This window comes from Sciurus carolinensis, chromosome 2, assembly GCF_902686445.1.
Source record: "Sciurus carolinensis chromosome 2, mSciCar1.2, whole genome shotgun sequence".
NCBI lineage: Eukaryota > Metazoa > Chordata > Mammalia > Rodentia > Sciuridae > Sciurus > Sciurus carolinensis.
The window spans coordinates 9,610,015-9,629,374 of record NC_062214.1 but is presented as its reverse complement, the minus strand read 5'-3'; the positions used below and the strand labels follow the sequence as shown (position 1 = coordinate 9,629,374).

Here is a 19,360-nt window from a genome sequence, read left to right as displayed (position 1 = left end):
ATAAAAACTAAAAAGGGCTGGGGATGCAGCTCAGTGGTAAGTGCTTCTGGGTTCAATTCCCTGTACCAAATAAGGAAAAAAAATCGCCACAGGAAGAGTGCACAGTAAATATTTAAGGAGTGGATGAATGGGTGAATCAACAGCCGCTATTTTTAGTTTCCTGCTATAAATTCCATTAACTATTTTGTGAATGCATAAAGCTGTGAGATCTGAATACCCTTTCAGATAGCTGGCAATCCTCTGAAATGTCCAAAATTCAAGTCCAAGATTGTCAAGCACTGGTTTTCTGTGGACTCAGGCACAAAACTGTTTTGTGCCACTTTGCTGTTCTGGCTTATACAACCCCAGACAGATGACTTCTCTTTCTTCTCAGTACTGGGGTATGAACCCAGGGAGCTCTACCACTGAGCTACACCCCTGGCCCTTTTAATTTTTTATTTTGAGACACAGTCAAAGTTGCAAAGGCTGGCTTTGAACTTGTGATCCTCTTGCCTCAGTCTCCAGAGTAGTTGGGATTAGCAGCCCAACCACAAGGAACCTTTCAGGACTGGGCACCCCAATCTTCCCTTTGTTTGCTTTTGCACTGACTACACTGGAGAGCTGCCATTCGGGGTGAAAATATTATTTCAAGGTGAAAATACTAATCAGCTGATGAAAATATAAGGTACTGGTTAAGTAAATGAAAGATGTTTTCTCAAATATGTTGTGCTCGGGTATACGTGTGTGTGTGTGTGTGTGTGTTGCTAGGGATCAATTCCAATGCCCCCCACCCACATGCTACCCAGCTTCTAGGTTGTCATTTAAAATGTCATTCACAGCTGGGGACAGTAGTGCACACCTGTAATCCCAGCAACTCAGGAGGCTGAGGTAGAAAGATTGCAAGTTTGAGGCCAGTCTCAGCAAGTTAGAGACCCTGCCTCAAAATAAAAAATAAAAAGGTCTGGGCAGGTGGCTCAGTGGCTCAGCACCCCTGGGTTCAATCTCCAGGACCTCAATAAATAAACAAATGTAAAACATCATCTGCAGAGACACTGAGATACCCCAAACCATTAAAATGCGAAGTGGCAGAAGCAGAACAAAAAACACAAAGAAAAGACAATGTCCACACAGAAACAGAACAGGAAGCAAACGCTGCTGCTGAAATGTTTGTGTTGACTGTGGCTGGCTCTGAAGGGAAAGCGACACTTATTTCCTCCATTGCTTTTGTCTGTTCTCCAATTCTTCTTATACACACACGTACTCATTTCTCCAATTAAAGAAAAGTAAATTCATACGCTTTCCCTGTGCCCCTCCTCCTGCAGATTACTCGAGAAGAGAGAACTGGATGGGGGCCTGGCACCTGGCGGCCCAGAGCGCAGAGGCCGCTGGGATGGGACAGCTTTGCCAGGGGAGATTCGGTGTGACCGCGAGTCAGCCTTGTCTATCTAAAACGTAAACTCAGGTCAGGAAAAGGAAGCCACTCTCAAATCACAAATGAAGACCTGCAGGGCCACGATGCGCTCATCAGAATGGTGATGAAAGGAGACAGACAAGGCCAAGTGCTGGCGAGGAGGGGAGCAACGAGACCTGCTGGCGGAGGCCAAGATCAGGGCAGCGGAAACCGGACACAGGCCGGCTGTCCGTCAGGGGAGAAGGGCGGAGAGACCGTGCACATGTTCCTGCACCGATGGTACCATCGGAATGTGTGCATCTCCCCAACATCGAGGGCTGAAATCCTAATCAACAAGGTGACGAGGTCAGGAGGCGAGGCCACTGGGAGTTGGTAAGGTCCTGAGGGTGGAGCCTCCTGAATGGAATCATAAACGACACCCAGAGAGCTGCCCTGGCCCTTCCGGGGTGAGGACAGAGCGGGAATCACACGTCCTCACCAGAGCTGCCATCTGCAACCTGATCTTGCACTTCCGGCCCCCAGAAAGGTGAGGAAGGCGATCTCTAGTGTTTATAAGCCACCCAGGCCTACACTTCGTTAATAACGTCCCCAAAGGACTAACAATGAGGGCTGTCCACAGGCAACGGGGTTCAGCCTTACAAACCTGACATGGAACCAAAACCCAGGCACTCCTGGGCCCCCCCTGCACGATCCCAGTGGTACAGAGTTCAGGAACAGGCAGGGGCTGGGGAGCAGCTCGGTGGCAGAGCTTGCCCCGCACACACAAGGCCCTGGTGCCATCGCCAGCACAGCAAAGGAGAAACAGAAAGACAAGAGGCAAAGCTGAGCCCGCTGTTACAAGACAGGAGTGTCTGTCACTGCTGTTCCTGAAGAACGTAGAGCTGCTGGGACAATCCGAAATTTCTAGAACTGTCCTCTGTCATATGGTTTCTGCTAATAACGAGCCTTCACCAAGGTTAACAGGGCACACGTGCACATATCTCCAAGTCCCCGAGGCCTCAAGAATCCCCAATGCCTTTCTCTCAACAAACACCATCAGCTCTAAATGGACACTGCAAATATCTCTAATAGGAGTGGCCTCGGAACAGTGTTTGCTACCTAGGTTCAAATTACAGTGAGTTTTTTTAAGTGAATGCTGGGCCTGAGGGTGCACAACTGTAATCCTGAAGCACGGAAGGCGGGGGCAGGAGGATCACAAGTTCAAAGCCAACCTCAGCAATTCAGCAAGGCCCTAAGTGACTTAGTAAGATCCTGTCTCAAAATCAAAAAAGGGCTGGGGATGTGGCTCAGTGGTTAAGTGTCCCTGGGTTTATACCCTGATACCAAAAACAAAACAAAACCAAAAGAAAGACCTGAGTATCATTCTAATTTTTTTTTTTTCAGTGCTGGGGATTGAACCCAGGGCCTTGTGCTTGTGAGGCAAGCACTCTACCAACTGAGCTATATCCCCGGCCCCCTGAGTATCATTCTAAACCAAAACAATTCTAAAATGAAAACCAAAAACTCCCCTGTTCCTCGGTTTTACCATCTGTAAAATGGGGTCATCAACGGGGTTAAATGGGACAATCCCTATAAAAAATCTTTTAATAGTACCTGGCTTTACCTAATAAGCATGCAACAGCGGTTAGCAATTATTACTCTCATCTAATTAGTACAACAAAAGTAACAAGAAATACCAACAGCCATAGGAAGCATAGTCAGGAATTGTGAGTGCTGCAAATGCTTTAAGCACAAGGAAACATCTGGGGACGGTGCCAGCCCTTCCCAGCACACAGTGCGAGTTCTAGGTTGCTCCTGGGAAGGGGAGGGGTGGAGAGGGGTGGGGAAGGGGCTCAGCTCCAGGCCACACGACTTCACAACATGTTTTTAGACACAACATGTTTTTAGACAGCTCTCAAGATCACACTGTCTAAATCGAATTGCCAATGAACTCACCCACGTCAGTTTAAAACAGAGGTTGGTTAACAGCGCTGAGAGAGACCACGCCCACGGGAGACGCTCCCTGCGTTAGCGCGCCAAGGCTTTATAGACCAGGCTGCTTCAACTGCAGAAGTCCACCCTGCCCTGGTTCTGGAGGGGGGAGACCAAGGCCAAGGCGTCTGCAGGTCTGCTTTCCCCTGGGTCTCTCTCCTGGGCCACAGGGGGTTGTGTCCTTGCCGGATGCCTCCTTTCATGTCTGTGTCCCAATTCCCCCCAAGGACCAGTCACATGGGCCAGGGTCCACCCTGAGGTCTCCCCTCACCTTCGCCACCTATCCCACAGCCTCACCTCCATACGTAGTCACACGGGGAGGTCCTGGATCTGGGGGTGGGGTGCCCTGCAGCCCACTTTTGCCAAATGTTCTCATATCAAAGCTTCCTTATTAAAAAGCTGACCTCAGAGTCGAGAACAATAGTCCAAACACGAATTTCTGGCCCAACAGGATTTTTTTTTTTTTTTTTTTTTTAAAGACAGGCTAAGAGCCAGTCATGGTGGTGCATGCCTGTAATTCCAGCTATTTGGGAGCTAAGCCAGAAAGATCCCAAGTTCAAGATCAGCCTGGGTAACCTAGCAAGATCCTATCTCAAAAGAAATGATATACTCAGTGGTGGAGGGTACCTGGGACGGAACCCCAGTTCTGGGAAAAAAAAAAAAAAAAAGAGGAGCCCCCAGAGCTGACAATTTTGTTCTCTTAGGGGACACTTGATGACACCTGGAGACACGTGGAAGACGCTACTCACATCTAGCGCATAGACCCAGGATGCTATAGATGTCATGCAGGGCCTGGGACAGAGCGTCAGCAGCATGGAGGCCGAGGCGGCCTTAGGGCCCGAGGCTGACTTCACCCCTGCAACCTGCTCAGCAGGCTGAGGCCCTCCCAGGTCTGGGTTGGCACTACATGCTGCTGCTGCTGCTGCTACTCCTGCAGGGACGGTGGCCAACGGGCCGTCCTCTGGCATTCAGCAAATGCCACAGAGATTTAACTGGGAAGGAGGAACATCCATCTCCGGCCCAGCCCACCTTTCTAGCTCCCATTGGAAGCCTCTCCTCCCTCACGGGCTCCCTTCCTACCGTCCTGACCTCCAACTGCGTTGAGATGAACACAGCAGCAGCACTAAGACCCCAGGCAACCTGGAAAACTAACCACTGTTTGAAAATCGTGCTTTTCATAGATCAGTTGGCAAAACTCAAAGTTCTTTTAGTCTACGAGCACCACCACATCCTCCCGTTCTTCCCCTCATAGCAAGAATACTACATTTCAGACAGACCCACTTGGGATGGGTCGCTGCCCCTAAAGACCAGGCGAGGCTCCAGGCATCCCAGAAGCCTCAGGAACTGTTACTGACTGCTTATTTCTCTTTCAACTGAATCCCTGCTTTTATTTTAACGTATTCTAAAAGGAAAAGGCCTGCCATACTACACACTACAAAGAGATCAAGCATCATTTGGCACAAACCAAAGGAACCCTAAGAATAACGACTAATCTAAACTTCAAATTTTTGCAAGGAGCTCTGGTGATGTTTCCCACAGGCCAAACTTTCCACCTGTATGTCAAGATTTCAAACCACATGCAATAAAGAACAAAAACAAGAGTGAATGAAATTAGCACCATCCTAACTGTGTAGGTAAGTCATGGATAAAAGTGTTATAACGAACCAGGGTGCAGGGGTGCACCCAACCACTCGGGAGGCTGAGGCAGGAGGATGTAGGGATGTAGCTCAGTAAAGTTTACCCCGGGTTCAATCCCTAGTGCCCCCCCCCCCAAAAAAAAATTACAACTAGTCTTTTTCTTTCTAAATTAAACCGAAGTCAGGGGGGCTGGAGGGACTGTTCAGTGATACAGCGCTTGCCTAGCTCGAGGCAAGACCATGGTGGTCCCAGCACCACAAAAAATAAAAATAAAAAATAATTTTTGAAAGACAAAGTTCACTCACTTTCCTGAGTGAAGCTGCAGACATTCACGCCTGGCCGGGTCACTGACTTTCACCACTCACATCTGAGTAAAGAGACCAGAACTTTGTGTTTTGAGCAATAACCACAAGTCCAGAGAGGAGGGCTCCAAGCCTTGCCTCCTCTTTCCAACAGGTTGCACATACGGCCAAGGTCAAGTTCAAGCGGTCCCTCTATCTCCTCGCTGACCCTGGGCAGGGAAGAGCTCTGCAGTAAAGCTGGGCAGGCCCGGTGGACGCGGCCCACACTGCACCCAGCTCCTACCTGGGTTGGTAATGACGCATCCCTAATGTCCACGTGAGCAGAGGCCCGGGGCTGGGTGGCTGGCAGAGGGCGCAGAGAGCACTTCCCGATGGCCCACTGCCAAGGCTCCTCTGCCCCTTCTCGTCGGCGGGGCTGCGCCCTCTGCGCAGGTGTCCATCTCCCCGCGGAAGGAAAGACCTGGCGTCTCCCCAAACACACCCTGCACCCTGTGGACCCAAGAGGAGGCCGCACCTCAGAGAAAGGGCTTTAAAACCCACCCCCCGGGCTGGGGAGCTAGCTCAGTTGGTAGCGTGCTTGGCTTGCAAACACAAGGCCCTGGGTTCAATCCCCAGCACCGCAAAAAAAAATAAAAAAGAAAAGAAAAACTGAACCCCCACTTGTACTTCCTTCCCAGCGCCTCCTTCAAAGACCCCTGGGGCACTCACGACCCTACACTGCTGATCCTCAAAACCTGCAGCGAACTGACCTACTCCCTAAGTTTGTGACTCCGAACTCCACGGTCATGCCGGGACACGCGCCGATGGCAAAGAACTCCAGCAGCCGGCGCCCGGCTCCCAGCAGGTCCGCAGGCCACCTGCCTCCTGGCTGCGTTCTCAGCTCTAGACGGGAGTCGTCTTTGTGGTCCCTTTCGTGCTGTGTTTTCTCTATTTCTGTGCTTTTCCTGGGTGACTTTACCTTTGAAAATGGTCCCCAGGGGGCTGGGGATACAGCTCAGTGCTAAAGCACTTGCCTAGCACGAGTGAGTCCCTGGGTTCAACCCCAGCTCCCAAATAAATAAAATGGTCCCCGGGCTCAGTGGCACCTATATGTGATCCCAGCTATTCAGGAGGCTGAGGCAGGAGGATGGCAAGTTCCAGGTCAGCCTGGGCAACTCTGAGAGATCCTGTCTCAAAATAAAGACACGGCCTCTGAGCGCAGAGCTGAACTGTCCGGCGGTCCCAAGACCAGGAAGACCCGGGGCCTCGCAGAGCTAGCGCGAGCGTTGGGCAGAACGTGACAGCGTCAGTGCGTCTACAGCGGGGTTCACTCAGGGCGCAGCCCAACACAAACCCCTCCGACAGCATTCTGTATCCATCCGCCGGTGAAAATGTGACCACAGGCTTGAAAAGACCAAACCCCACCCCCTGGGGGCCACAGGTCGGGACGCGGTAACTGTGCTCACAGTGACTTCATAGAGTGGAACTCCTGTGAATAATGAGAATCATGCCAGCTGCTACCTCCATCACGTCAAAGAGAAAGGGCATTTTTACACCAAAAATTACAAGGGACACCTTCCATAAAATGTTTCGAGCTTCTGGTGGCTGGAGATGTAACTCGGTGATTGAGTGCTTACCTGGCATGCACAAAGCCCTGGGTTCAAGCCTCAGCACCATTAGGAAAAATAAATAAATAAACAAACACGTTCAGAGCATTAAATTGAACAGACCTATCTGTCGGGCCAGGTGTGCTGGTGCAGCCTGTAATCCCAATGATTAGGGAGGCTGGGACAGGAGGATCACAAGTTTGAGGCCAACCTCAGCAACTCAGCAAGATACTACCTAAAAACAAAAAATAAAAAAGGGTTGGGAATCTAGCTCAGTGGTAGAGCACCCCTGGGTTCAATTCTTAGTACTGGAAAAAAAAAAAAAAAAAACCACAAACAAAAAACCAGTCCTATCTGTAAAAAGAACTCCTTCATTGGCATTGTTTCTCTTAGTCCCATGAACTGTGAAACCTCCATCTACAGACCCTGGTCCTGGTACAACGCTGAGGATGGCTACCTGCAGCAGCCCTGCCACTCAAGTCTCAGCAATGTTAGGTGTGTTGATGTGGGTCCAAGGCCACTTCTGGTGGCTCTGGATCCTCTGCGGCCACTGCTGACCAAAGTTCTTGCTCCGTAAGACCCTGTGCATGTCCTTGAAAGAGTTTCATGTCACCCAGGATGAGAACTCACAAGAGGCTCAGTCCTCCCCTACGGCTGCAGAACTTCTGGAATTCAGATTCTCCAAGTCCCCAGGCCACACCCACTTTAGAGAAGAGCAAACTGAGGCACAGGGAGGGAAAGAGTGGCTTGAGGTTATACAAAAACAAGTTGAGCATCTGTCACCTAAACAGCCAAACTCCAAACCCTGAGAGTTTCTGAGCACCAACACCATGCAACAAATGGAAAATCCCAGCCAGGCATGGCGGTGCTCACCTGCAATCCCAGAGGCTTGGGAGGCTGAGTTAGGAGGACTGCAAGTTCAAGGGAGCCTCAACAATGCAGCAAGGCCATAGCAACTCAGCAGGACCCAGTCTCAAAAAATAAAAAGGGCTGGGAGTGTGGCTCCATGGTTAAGTACCCTTTGTTCCATCCCCAGTAAAATAATAATGACATGAAGGATGATGATGAATAGAACATTGAAAAGCAGGCATGGTGGCAAACAGCTGGAGCCCCAGCCTCCCGGGAGGAGGAGGCAGGACGAGTGCTGTTGAGTCCACAAGCTGGAAACCAGCCTGGGCAACACAGAGGCCCCATCTCAAAAAACAAAGTGCTGTACAAAACCACCTTTGAGTTATGTGTGCAAGGTATTTTGCATTTAGACTTGGGACCCAGCCCCAAGATATCTCAAAAATTTTTAAATCTTAAGTCTAAAACACTTCTAGTTCCAAGCATTCCAGATCCACCACACTCAAGAAAATGGCAAAACTGGCCCATGAACCTAGGTCTCTCCAATCCTAGAGCCCAGCTCTTTGCCACGAGGCAACAAAGCCACATCATGTTCCAGGAATTACAGCTTGTTAACATGCCCGGTTTTTATGTGTTTAGGTATCAGTGAAAAATCGATTGGTTGGTTGGGCACAGTGATACGCACCTGTAATCCCACTGACTCCAGAGGCTGGGGGAAGAGGATCACAAATCCCAGGCCAGCCTCAGCCACCTGGCGAGATGCTGTCTCAAAAAACAAAAAATAGGGCTGGGGAGATAGCTCAGTAGGTAGAGTGCTTGCCTCGCAAGCACAAGGCCCTGGGTTCAATCCCCAGCACCGCAAAAAAAAATAAATAAATAAAAATAAAAAGACTGAGGATGTAGCACCCCTGGGTTCAATCCCCAGTACCAAGGAAAAAAAAAAAGACAGGGGTGCAGGTCATTTACAGAGCACCCCTGGGTCCCATCCCTATCATCAAACCACACACACACACACAAATCATTTTTAAAATTATAATCTACAACATTTTTTAATATATATATTCTTAGTTGTCAATGGATCTTTTGTTTAATTTTATTTATTTATATGCAGTGCTGAGTATTGAACCCAGGGCCTCACACATGCCAAGCAAGGGCCCCACCACTGAGCCCCAGCCCCAGCCCCAAACAACATTCTTAATCTTTCTTTTCTTTTTTTAATACAGCAGTTTTCAAGACTGATCTGGGTTCTAATTCGTTTCTGCCACTCACCCTGGCCTTTCTGAACCTCAGTTTCCTCATCAGTAAAACGAGGACCTAAAATGCCTACATCAAGGGCCACTGTGCATTATAAATGAGAAGCTGCTGGCTCAGGGCCAAAGCACTGCAGGTCCTAAGTGAATATTTGTTTCTTCCTCCACCGGCAGGTAGTGAGTCACACAAACACGCTGATTTACGTTCTGGGCTCTCAAATACGGGGTAAGAATGACTTTTTTTAATTTTTTTTTTTTTTTTTAGTTGTAGATGGACACCATGACTTTATTTTATTTATTTTTTATGTGATGCCAGGCAAGCAGTCTACCACTGAGCCACATCCCTAGCCCAAGTATGACCTTGACATGCCTCTGAGGCACCCAACCAGGCAGGGCTCCTGTTGATACCCAGCCACCCCCACGGGCGTGAGAACCTGTGCCCAGGTCTCTCCATCGCTCCCAGCTTCCCCTCGTGGCTGTAACAAACTACCACAAATTTAGAAGCTAAAAATAATGCATGTCTGGGCTGGGGATGTGCCCGAGTGACAGAGCCCCTGCCCAGGAGGCATGAAGCCTGGGGCAAGCCCAGCACCAGCAGAGGGACAGCTCTAGGAGTAAAATCCAAAGTGGGCTCCTGGGGCTACAGTCGAGGTGTCCCAGGCTGCGTTCCTTCCGGGAAGAACTGGTTACCTCGCCTGTCCCAGAGCACCAGCTGCCCACGAGGCCAGCCTCCCGGGGCCTCCTCAGGCCCTTTCCTCACCTTCCAGCAGCAGGACAGCACCTTCAAATCCTTCTGACACTCTCCTACCTCTGTCCCCGACTTTTAAAGACCCTGAGGTTACCATGGGCCCACGGGAGAATCAGGGATGAGTCCCATCTCAAGGTCATGAACTTCATCGCATCTGAAAGGTCCCTTTGCCCTGTAATCTAACACCTTTGCAGGTGACTGGACAGCCTGGGAACCAGGCCCTACCTGCCACACCATACGGGCTGTAACCTCTGGACGAATCCAAGATTCATGCTATGATTCTTCTCCATTAAAGGCTTGACTCCTTACACCTTCATTGGTACATCTTCCTAGGATTCTTTCCATTTCCTCTCTGTGGTGTTCTGACATCTTAAGAAACCTTCCTGGCTGGGCAGAGATGCCCCGGGTGCAGACCGGTTCTTCAGGGTACTAAAGGCGCCTACGGGGAGCACAGCTCTGATTAGCAGGCTGACCCACGAAGAGCCAGACCTCCTCTACCTGGCCCACATGGCCCTGGCCTTGACCATCCCAGGGTCAGGCACGCAGAGACCGTCCCTGCTGCCAGCGCCCACTGAAATTAATCAAGCTGCTCAGACTGTGCTGGGCACTCGCCCCCCTTGCTTCCTCATGGAACCCCCACTGAAGGCCATGACCTGCAGCTCCCCTGGCCCATCTTCTGCCTCCTGACCACCCAGCTGCCATCCCCATATGGCTACCTCCAGCCTCTCGGACCTGGGAGAAAAACAAGTCACATTTCCTGAGCCTCTGCTCTCCTCCTCTTATGGCCACACCTGACCGACCATATCATACAAGAACACGAAACATAACTCTCCCCTTAAAACAGCCTTCACTAGAACATGGGTCTCATATTTAAAGGATATTAAGTCATCTCAGAAACCACACACTCCTAAGCCCACGTCCTTCAGTGGAGGGAAAGAGAACAAGGCAAACCAAGGGGCCCCAGGTCATCTCTTTGCCATTCCCAAGAACCCCCAAATGCCGACCCACACTCTCAAACTGCGCGTTAAGAGATGCAGACTTGCCGAGTGTGGTGATGCAGGAGGATCTCAAGCTCAAGGCTAGCCTCAGCAACTTAGCCAGGCCCTAAGCAACTGAAGGCCCTGTCTCTAAATAAAATATGGAAAAGGGCTGTGGATGTGGCTCAGTGGTTAAGCACCCCTAAGTTCAATCCCCAGTACCCAAAAAATAAAAATAAAAATAAAAATAAAAAAATCAAAGAGAGAGAGAGAGGCAGACTTGATTCCACTCACCAGCAGATTTCTGAGCCAGCAAGAGACAAGATGGGGAATGAGCAGTAGTGTGAGACCAGCAGACAGATCTGCATGTTCCCACCAGAAGGGGCTGTCCTCTCTCCATTCCTAGGAGCTGAGGTTTCACTCTCCTTTTGTGATCTGGGGGATGGCCCCAGTCATTCTTCCTACTATATGCCAGCTTCGTGGAACAGGGATTAACATGCTGACTAGCAGTGCCCCGTGGTGTCCCCAGCTGAATGATTACATCAGCACATGTCAAGTCGCAACTGTGTGAGAAAGAAGAGCAGCAGGCGCTCTGAGCGGTTCCGGGAGTGGGATCTGGTCTCTAGTAGGTAACATCAGAGAAGGCTCCTCACATGGGACCCCAGAGAGGCGAATGGAACCTAAGGGGAAGGGGGCAGAGAGAACATTCCAGGCAGAACATCTGCCTGCATGTGCACAGAGCCTGCATCCCAGGGGCGCTCAGGAGGAGCAGCTGGACAAGGAGGGGCTAGAGCGTGCTGTGACGAGCAGGGGGCGGGCAGGGCCACCGCCGCGCTGCAACGCAAGGCACCAGCCACACCTGGGGCTGGGACTCTGCAGGCGGAGAGTGCACGAGGAACTGAGCTTTTAATTTTATTTAATTTCAAGTGTGTTCCTTTGGGAATTCATTGGTGCTACTTTGTGGCGTTGGTGGTGCTGAGGATGGACCCCACGGCCTCACGCAGGCGAGGCAAGGACTCCACGCGGGGCTGCACGCCCAGCCCCTTACACTCCGTCGTCAGTGGGCTACTGGCCACAGGCTGCCTGGCGAAGGTCAAACACGGCAGCGCTTCAGGGAGGCCAGAGCCACAGGGTGGTTCTGAGCAGACGTCTTCACGATCCGAGCATCAGGAGCCAAGAGTCCCGGCTGCAGGTGACACCTCACCAACAGTCAGCAGCACAGGCGCAGGGACAGGAGTGGCGGGGAGGACAGGGACGAGGATATGCCTGGGGTGGTGGCCGTGCTGAGGGCGACGTGGGCAGGTTCTCGCGCCGTGAGTCTGGCCTCGGCCGGCTAGAGAGGAGGCAGAGGAGGAGAGGAGGAGTTGGTTCCTGAGTAAGGTGGTCATTCGGGTCGCGGGCACGACGCCCTCGCCAGCGGGGGAGGAGGTTCAGGACCAAACCACAGGCAACTGCACATCGCGGAGGGACCCTCGGTGCCGGCAGGGAAGACGGGGAAGGACGGACATGCAGGGTCTCCACAACACAGGTGGACAGGGGGAATGAAGGAAGCAGCCCATGGAGGACTAGAAAATTCTCTGCAGGGTTACTGACAACGCTGGAGCTGGAAACCTCCCTGCGTCTGTGGTGGCCAGCGGATAAATGCGTGGCACATCCTCACAATGCAACCCTAGTGAGCAGCAAAAAGGGAGTTCGGTGACGCTGCTCAGTGAAAGAAGCCGGACAGCATGACCGTAGTGATACAAACCTGCGGAAGGGAAAGCAGGTCAGTGGTGCCTGGACCTTGCCAAAGGGGTTAACTGAAAACGGGCAGGAGGGGACTTTGGGGGCCAGGAAATGTTCAAAACGTGGATTGTACCACTCTAAGGATTTCCTTGAAAAGAAAATCGGTGCACTGCAGCCTCACAATGGGCACATTTTATGTGATGTTAAAGTATACCTCAATAAACCTAGTGACAGAATATATATCCAAATAATCAGCCCTTCCTTCTCAACCTACTCCATACCGCAGCCTGCCACATCTCCCAAGCCCAAGTACATCAAACATCAAAGCATCCCCCCTGTCCAACTTGGCCACAAAACCCAGAATCATCATGGCAGGGCGAAGTGTCAGGTCAGCCGGAACCGAGCTCACTGCACCTCCCAGGTGGCTCGGGGCTCCATGCACCTGGGAGGAAATACTGTACATAGTTATTCATTTTCCTGAATTTGATCAGAAAAGAACAATGAAGTTGTGACATTTCTAAATTTCCCACCATCCAAGGCAGGCCCTCCTCTCCAGAGAGAATTCTGGAGATCCCCAAAGGCAAACCTCACCCACACCTAATTATTAGCATTAGTCCCAGTAAATACCTAAGGCAGATTAACATTACTGTCCTACACTCCACACGCATCCCATCTCAAAGCAACCTGGTCATTGCTCAGTTTATTCCCACTTTACAGATGAAAAGACTAGACCCACAGAGGTGAGGTAGGTTTCCCAAGATCACAGTGCTGGTAAGGAGCAGAGCCTGAACTTGAACCCCACTCCTTGAATCCTGAGTCCAGGTGCCTGACACCCAATCCCTGGTGTTCCACCCAGAAGGGAACTCCACACTACCAGCAGCAAAGGACACGGTGACATAAAGTGGCCCCCAGCAGAGTGGCGCAGGAATCCTGTTTCCTAACTCAGCCATTTCGACAGTCTCCTCGGTATCCAGATGTGAGCCTTCCTCATGAGAGGAAAGAACTTCGGAGCCACAGGGCCTCCAGCAAATAAGCAAATCGGGAAGTGTTAGTAACACTGTCCCCTCGCACGTGTGGCGCCTTGTTTTTGATTTTTCTCCAAAATCCCTACCTACAGCTTTGTTTGTTTTTCGGTTTTGGTCCTGGGGATGGAACCCAGGGGTGCTTTGCCACTGAGCCACATCCCCAGCCCTTTCTAATTTTTTATTTTGAAACAGTAGCTCTTGCCTTAGCCTCCCAGGCGGCTGGGACAGGCCTGGGCCACTGCTGCCAGCCCCCCTACGGCTTTGTTACATGGGACATTAGGCCAAATGAGTAGACTGGGTCCGAGTTTATGCCCCTCACTGATTATCTCTGTGATCATTTGAACATTTAATACCATTGAATCTGAGTTTCCTTGTCTACAAAATGGGGAAACTGACCTCAAAAAAAACAAAAAAAAACAAAAATAACTCATTGTTTTTGGGAGGACAGTCACAGGGCCATTCACCTCAGGTGCCCAGCAGAGTCTGACTGCCACGCCGAGTTTCTTCTTCCTTTAACATACCCTCCCTCCCCAGCCGGTTACATTTCCGTCTCTCTGTGCTTCCCAGGGTATTCCAAACATCAGAATTCCCACATTGACACTGCCACTCCCCAAATGCAGATTATGACTGAACTGGGGATGTAGCTCAGTAGGAGTCCAGGCCTAGCATGTTCAAGGCCTGGCCTCAATCCTGCCCCGCAAAAAGGCAAATGCACAGCACTCCAGATGCATGATTTGAATCTGAGTCCACACCACTGTTGAGAAAATAAATCAGTTCCAACTGGCAGATTCTAAAGGGGATGTGACCCTCCATCCCAATCCCAACCAGAAACCTTATTGCTGAGAACCAAACCCAGTGCCTCACACATGCTAGGCAAGCGCTCTACCTCTGAGTCACAACTCCAGCCCCAGAAACCTTATTTATTTAAGTATAAAGTTATGTACACCACAACCTCTGGACCTCCACATGAACAGTGCATATTTCTATTATCAATTAAAAATAATTCCTTGTATTCTTCTCTCATGCACTAGATCAGAGGTTCTCAACCATGACTGCATATTAAAATAATGGGGGGGCTTTCAAAAAACATACAGTCATCCCTGGGTAAGCATGGGGTGGGATCCAGAATCCCCCTGAGATACCAAAATCTGAGGATGCTCAGTTCTCTTATATAAAATGGCAAAGTATTTGCATAGAATCTACACACATCCTCCCTAGCCCCTCTAAATCATCTCTAAATGACTCAGACCAGCTAATACAATGTAAACGCTACTACATACATTGTTATTTTACTGTATTGTGTAGGGAATAATGACAAGAAAAAAGTCTGTACGTGTTTGGTACAGAAGCAGGTTTTTTTGTTTTTCCTTCAAATGTTTTCAACCAGCAGTTTATTGAATCCACGGACACAGAAGATCAACTGTTAGAAGGGGGACTGGGGTGGGCCTTAAGATCCCCAGGTAATTACACAGAGTTAGGGCACCCACACCTGTTGGGCAGGTTTAACTCCCCTTTGCATTGGAATCACTTGGTACCGACCCTGCACTTAGTAGGCGCTGAGTAATTGTTCGTGGCACCAATTAATCATGACACGGTTTTAGAGTCTGCCTATCATTTTAACTCGTTAAAGGATTTACTGCGGGTAGACTGTGCACCAGGCACTGTTCCAGGTATAGGGCGCAAGTGAATGTAAAAATTAAAACACAGAATGGGGGCTGGGGATGTAGCTCAGCAGTAGAAAGTTCACCCAGCAGGCTCCCAGCAGGTTTGATCCACAGCACCACAAAAAATCCAAGTGGGGAAAAAAAAAAAAACAGAACAGCAGCCGCTGCGGTGGCACACTCGTGCGTCCTCCCTGCGGCCCTTAACCTCAGGCTTGCTCCTTCTTCGGGATAACATCGGTGAGGCGTTCTCACCGGAAGATTCAGGAAAGCCAGGGACAAAGACCCAACGGGCTGCTGGCAGCATAACATATACATACATGTGTATATAATTATACACATAATTGTACTTGTGTATATGTATATTATATATTTCTACATTTTTTAAAATTCCACTGACCCCGGGTGACACCCCCTATGGTGTCACCCGCCCCATCGCACTCCTGCGCACTCGAGCTACTGACGCTGCAAGAAGCGGCGGCCACAGGGAAGTCCCAGGGAGGGCGGGACCGAAGGCCGCAGGCCCCGCCCAGCTGCCGTTCTCAGCCTTCAATGGGCATCACCCTCACCTGAGCGGCCGGTGAAAATGCACATCTCCAGGTCCCACCCCCAGGAACTCTGATTGGCGGGTCTGGGCGAGGCCAGGGAATCTGCATTTCCACGAGCTCCCCCACCCCTCATTCCTAGGCAAGTCTATTCCAGACGATGCCACGGCCCCTCGAAACCTCAACAAGTTACCTCCATTCCACCGAACAGGAAAGCGGCAAGGCACAAAGTAGCAACCCATGGTCTCTCTAAGGAAGAGAAAACCCACGCCTCTTCCACACCTAGGAGGCCCTCGCGGTCCGCAGCTGCGGGAAGGGTACGGCACTTGGCAAATCCCGTCCCTAACAGGGAGCTCCTTCCCCCAGATTGGGGAGGGGGATGGGGACAGTGTCGTCAATCGGCCAGCAGGAGCCCCTCCCACCGTTTTGCAGCTGCCAGTTCCGGTCCACCTAAGGCCGAGAGCGCAGGTGGTCTCGGCGCAGCCTCTACGGACTGGGACCTGGAGGCGCTGATGGGGGACCCCGCGGCGAAGGCCGCGCCCTCCCCCATAAGGCAGCATGTCTGCGCTGGCGAGCAACGTTCCACGCGCAGAGCAAGGCTTCATACAGAATCGAGATTACAACTACCAGGAGTAATCTCGAAACAATAAAAGGAGGAAAAGGCACGACGGTTCCAATTCCGCACGCCCGTAAACAGCCCTGGGCGGGCCAGCTTCTTGGGGTTTCCAAAGGAAGGTGGGCAGGGGAGCCAGGCAGCCAGGCTCTCAGGCCCAAAAGGGACGGGCTCAGGCTGGGAGCCTGGCTTCAGAGGGTCCTTTTCCACCGCCCGGCCCAGCCCGGCCGCAGACTCATGGCGCCCGGCGCGGCGCGCAGCCAACCTGTCAGGCCCGGCCGGCCCGAGCGCCGGCTCCCGGGCTCCCTGGCTCCCTGGCTCCCTGGCTCCCGGGCTCCGGGACGCACACGGACAAAGGAGGGGCGGCCTGCCGGGCCCACTCACCCGGCGCGGGGCCTGCTGTCCATCCGCTTCTTCTGGCGCACCGGCTGCAGCGGGATGTTGTCCGTCATGTCGGCGGCGCCGCCCGCCTTGGCCGCCGCGCCCCCCGCGCCGCCTGGGCCGCCGCCCGGTCCGGCCTCCGCGCCGCCGCCCGCCGGCGCCGCGCCGCCCCGGGGGAGGAGGCGGCGGCAGCGGGCGGGCCGGGCCCGCAGCGAAGGGGCGAGGTCGCGAGCGCCGGGCCACGCGCGGAGCCGCCCGCGCGGCCCGACCGACGGACACGGGCGCACCATGGGCCCGAGCTCCGCGCTGCGCCCGCTTGCTCGGCGCCGCGACTGCCACGGGGGGCGGCCGGGCCGTGTCCGCGCCGCCGCGGCAGCCGCAGTGTCCCCGCCCCCGGCCCGCGCCGCGCGCCCCCCACGCGCGCCCACCCGGCCACGCGCCCCCCGCCCACGCCCCGCCGTACGCGCGCGCGCCCTGCCGCCGCACCCCCAGCAGCCCGCCCAGCTCGCCGCCCACCCATCTCCAGCAGTCGCAGTCACGCACACCTTTCCAACTCACCCCATCAGTCACATTCACGCTCACACAAGCCTCCCATGCACACACACCCTGCCACGCTCACCCCCCAGCAACATCCCTATCCACCATCACACACACTGCACACCCGCGCGCAACCCACCGCACTCACCCACCTTTGGTCACTTCATCCATACACCTTCCATCTCACACACGTGTGCCCCCAAGAATCCAGTCACAAAGGGACATGCACCTTGGCACACTCGGCTTTTCAGACTCCCTCATCCTTCACCCTGTCCTACCAACACCCTCACTCTCCACCTGTAGTTCTGAAATTCACAATCACACCCAATGGCACCCTTCATTCCCACGTTCACGCCCCCAGCCACTTTTGCGGACTTACACTTGTGCCCCACACTCAGTCCTCAGACCATGAAGTCAGGCTGTACCATCTATCCTTGTGATTCACAGTCACGCACGCACCTGACCCCTTCCACATTCACGCATGCACTCACATAATGTCGACAGCCCGCAAAATTTCCAAAGGGGTGATAAAGTTTTGTGAACAGAAAAAAAAAAAAATGTTTGGGAAAAAAGGTTAAAAATCAATACGTAAAAAGACTCAAGTGTAATAATAAACCAATCTCCAACTAAAGCAAACTTTTACGTTATTTGTTTATTTATTTATTGGTACCAGGGATTGAACTCAGAGGCACTTAACCACAGAGCCACATCCCCAGCCCTTTTTTTGTATTTTATTTTTTGACTGAGTTGCTTAGGGTCTTGCTAAGTTGCTGAGGCTGGCTTTGAACCCACGATGGATCCTCCTGCCTCAGCCTCCTGAGCCACTGGGATTACAGACATGATTCACCATGCCCAACCTAAAGCAAACTTTAAATAGTTACACCTAATTATATTTCATGTTGGATGTGGACACCTTTTAGTATGTTTGCCTCCATATAGGGTGGAACCACCAAATATCCCATTTTCTGGGGCACTGGGTAAAGAAAAGTGGAGCTGTAAGAATCCCAAGCAAGAAGTGTGACTTATGTCCTAAAGAAGTTGCTTAAGAAAGGAAGTATGTCAGGGCTGGGGATGTTAGCTCAGTCATACTTGCCAAGCATGCGTGAGGCCCTGGGTTCAATCCTCAATGTTGCCATTAAACAAAGGAAGGAAGCATGTCATTAGAAGATACCGCATATAACTTTGAGAAGGAAATAGCATTCTTCAGCCAATAGACCTTTGCTTCCTGCTCTCTCTCCTGCATTAGAATGATGCTCCACATGTGGAACACACAGCCAACACTCCATAAACGCTCCCTGAGCCAGTCCCTTAAATCCCCACCCTCCTCAGATCAACTGCAACCACAGTTGGTATATTCAATAAACATGAGTTATTGTTTTTATCAAGAACCTAAAACCTATGCGGAGTTCCGTGTTCCCCCTCAAGTGTAGGCCAAGTGTGAATGATCAAACCTACTTCACAGGTGAGGAAACAGAAGCTCAGAGGAGCTGCACAAAACCACACGTTAGCCAGGAGCTAGGATGGGCTCAAAGCAGGGCCTTCCATGCTGCAGAAAGCAGGAAAAATGACCTCTCATGAAGTTGACCCACAGTTATCATGACACTTCCAGGCACCAACTGTTCCTGATTCCAAATACATTCAGGATTTGGAATTCTGGGCCTTAGGGAGGAACCACCATGGCCACCTTCCTCAGACTGCCCCGTTTCCTAAAACACGCACTACCATACATGGTCCCCTCATCTAGGGTCTTAATGTCAGTTACACCACCTCCCGGCTAGGGCACGTTAGGAGGCATGCAGGGCTTAGGCTTCCTCATCTGAAAATGGGATAATGACAGTAACAGCCTCATAGGATCCAGGGAAGGCGTGCATGAGTGATCATGTGTGAAGGAGGATGCCTGGCACAGAGGAAGCTCTGTGAGGCTCACCTTGACAGAGTGTGGGAAGGATTCAGTGCTGGGAGAGCAGGTAAGAAGTGACCTATTACAATCGCTACTACTATGGCTATGAATATTACTTATTCCCAATCCAAGGATAAATGCCACAGTATTACCAGGGGTTGTCTCTGGCCAAAATAGTCCAGATGGATTTTTTTTGTTTGGGCCTCCCTAAGTTGCCCAGGGAAGCCTCAAACTTGTGGTCCTTCTGACGCAGTCTCCCTAATCT

The 19,360-nt window shown here is 51.7% G+C and overlaps 1 protein-coding gene across 1 annotated transcript in view; it reads right to left on the bottom strand.

The window, feature by feature from the left end:
- Positions 1-17,033, bottom strand: part of Atp9a (ATPase phospholipid transporting 9A (putative)) — a 125,719-nt gene extending 108,686 nt beyond the window's left edge. Inside the window, exon 1 of the mRNA XM_047538716.1 lies at positions 16,662-17,033. Within this exon, the coding sequence (XP_047394672.1) occupies positions 16,662-16,948 (287 nt within the window). The 5' untranslated portion in view covers positions 16,949-17,033. The remainder of the gene's footprint in view (positions 1-16,661) is intronic.
- Between the last annotated feature and the right edge of the window lie 2,327 nt (positions 17,034-19,360).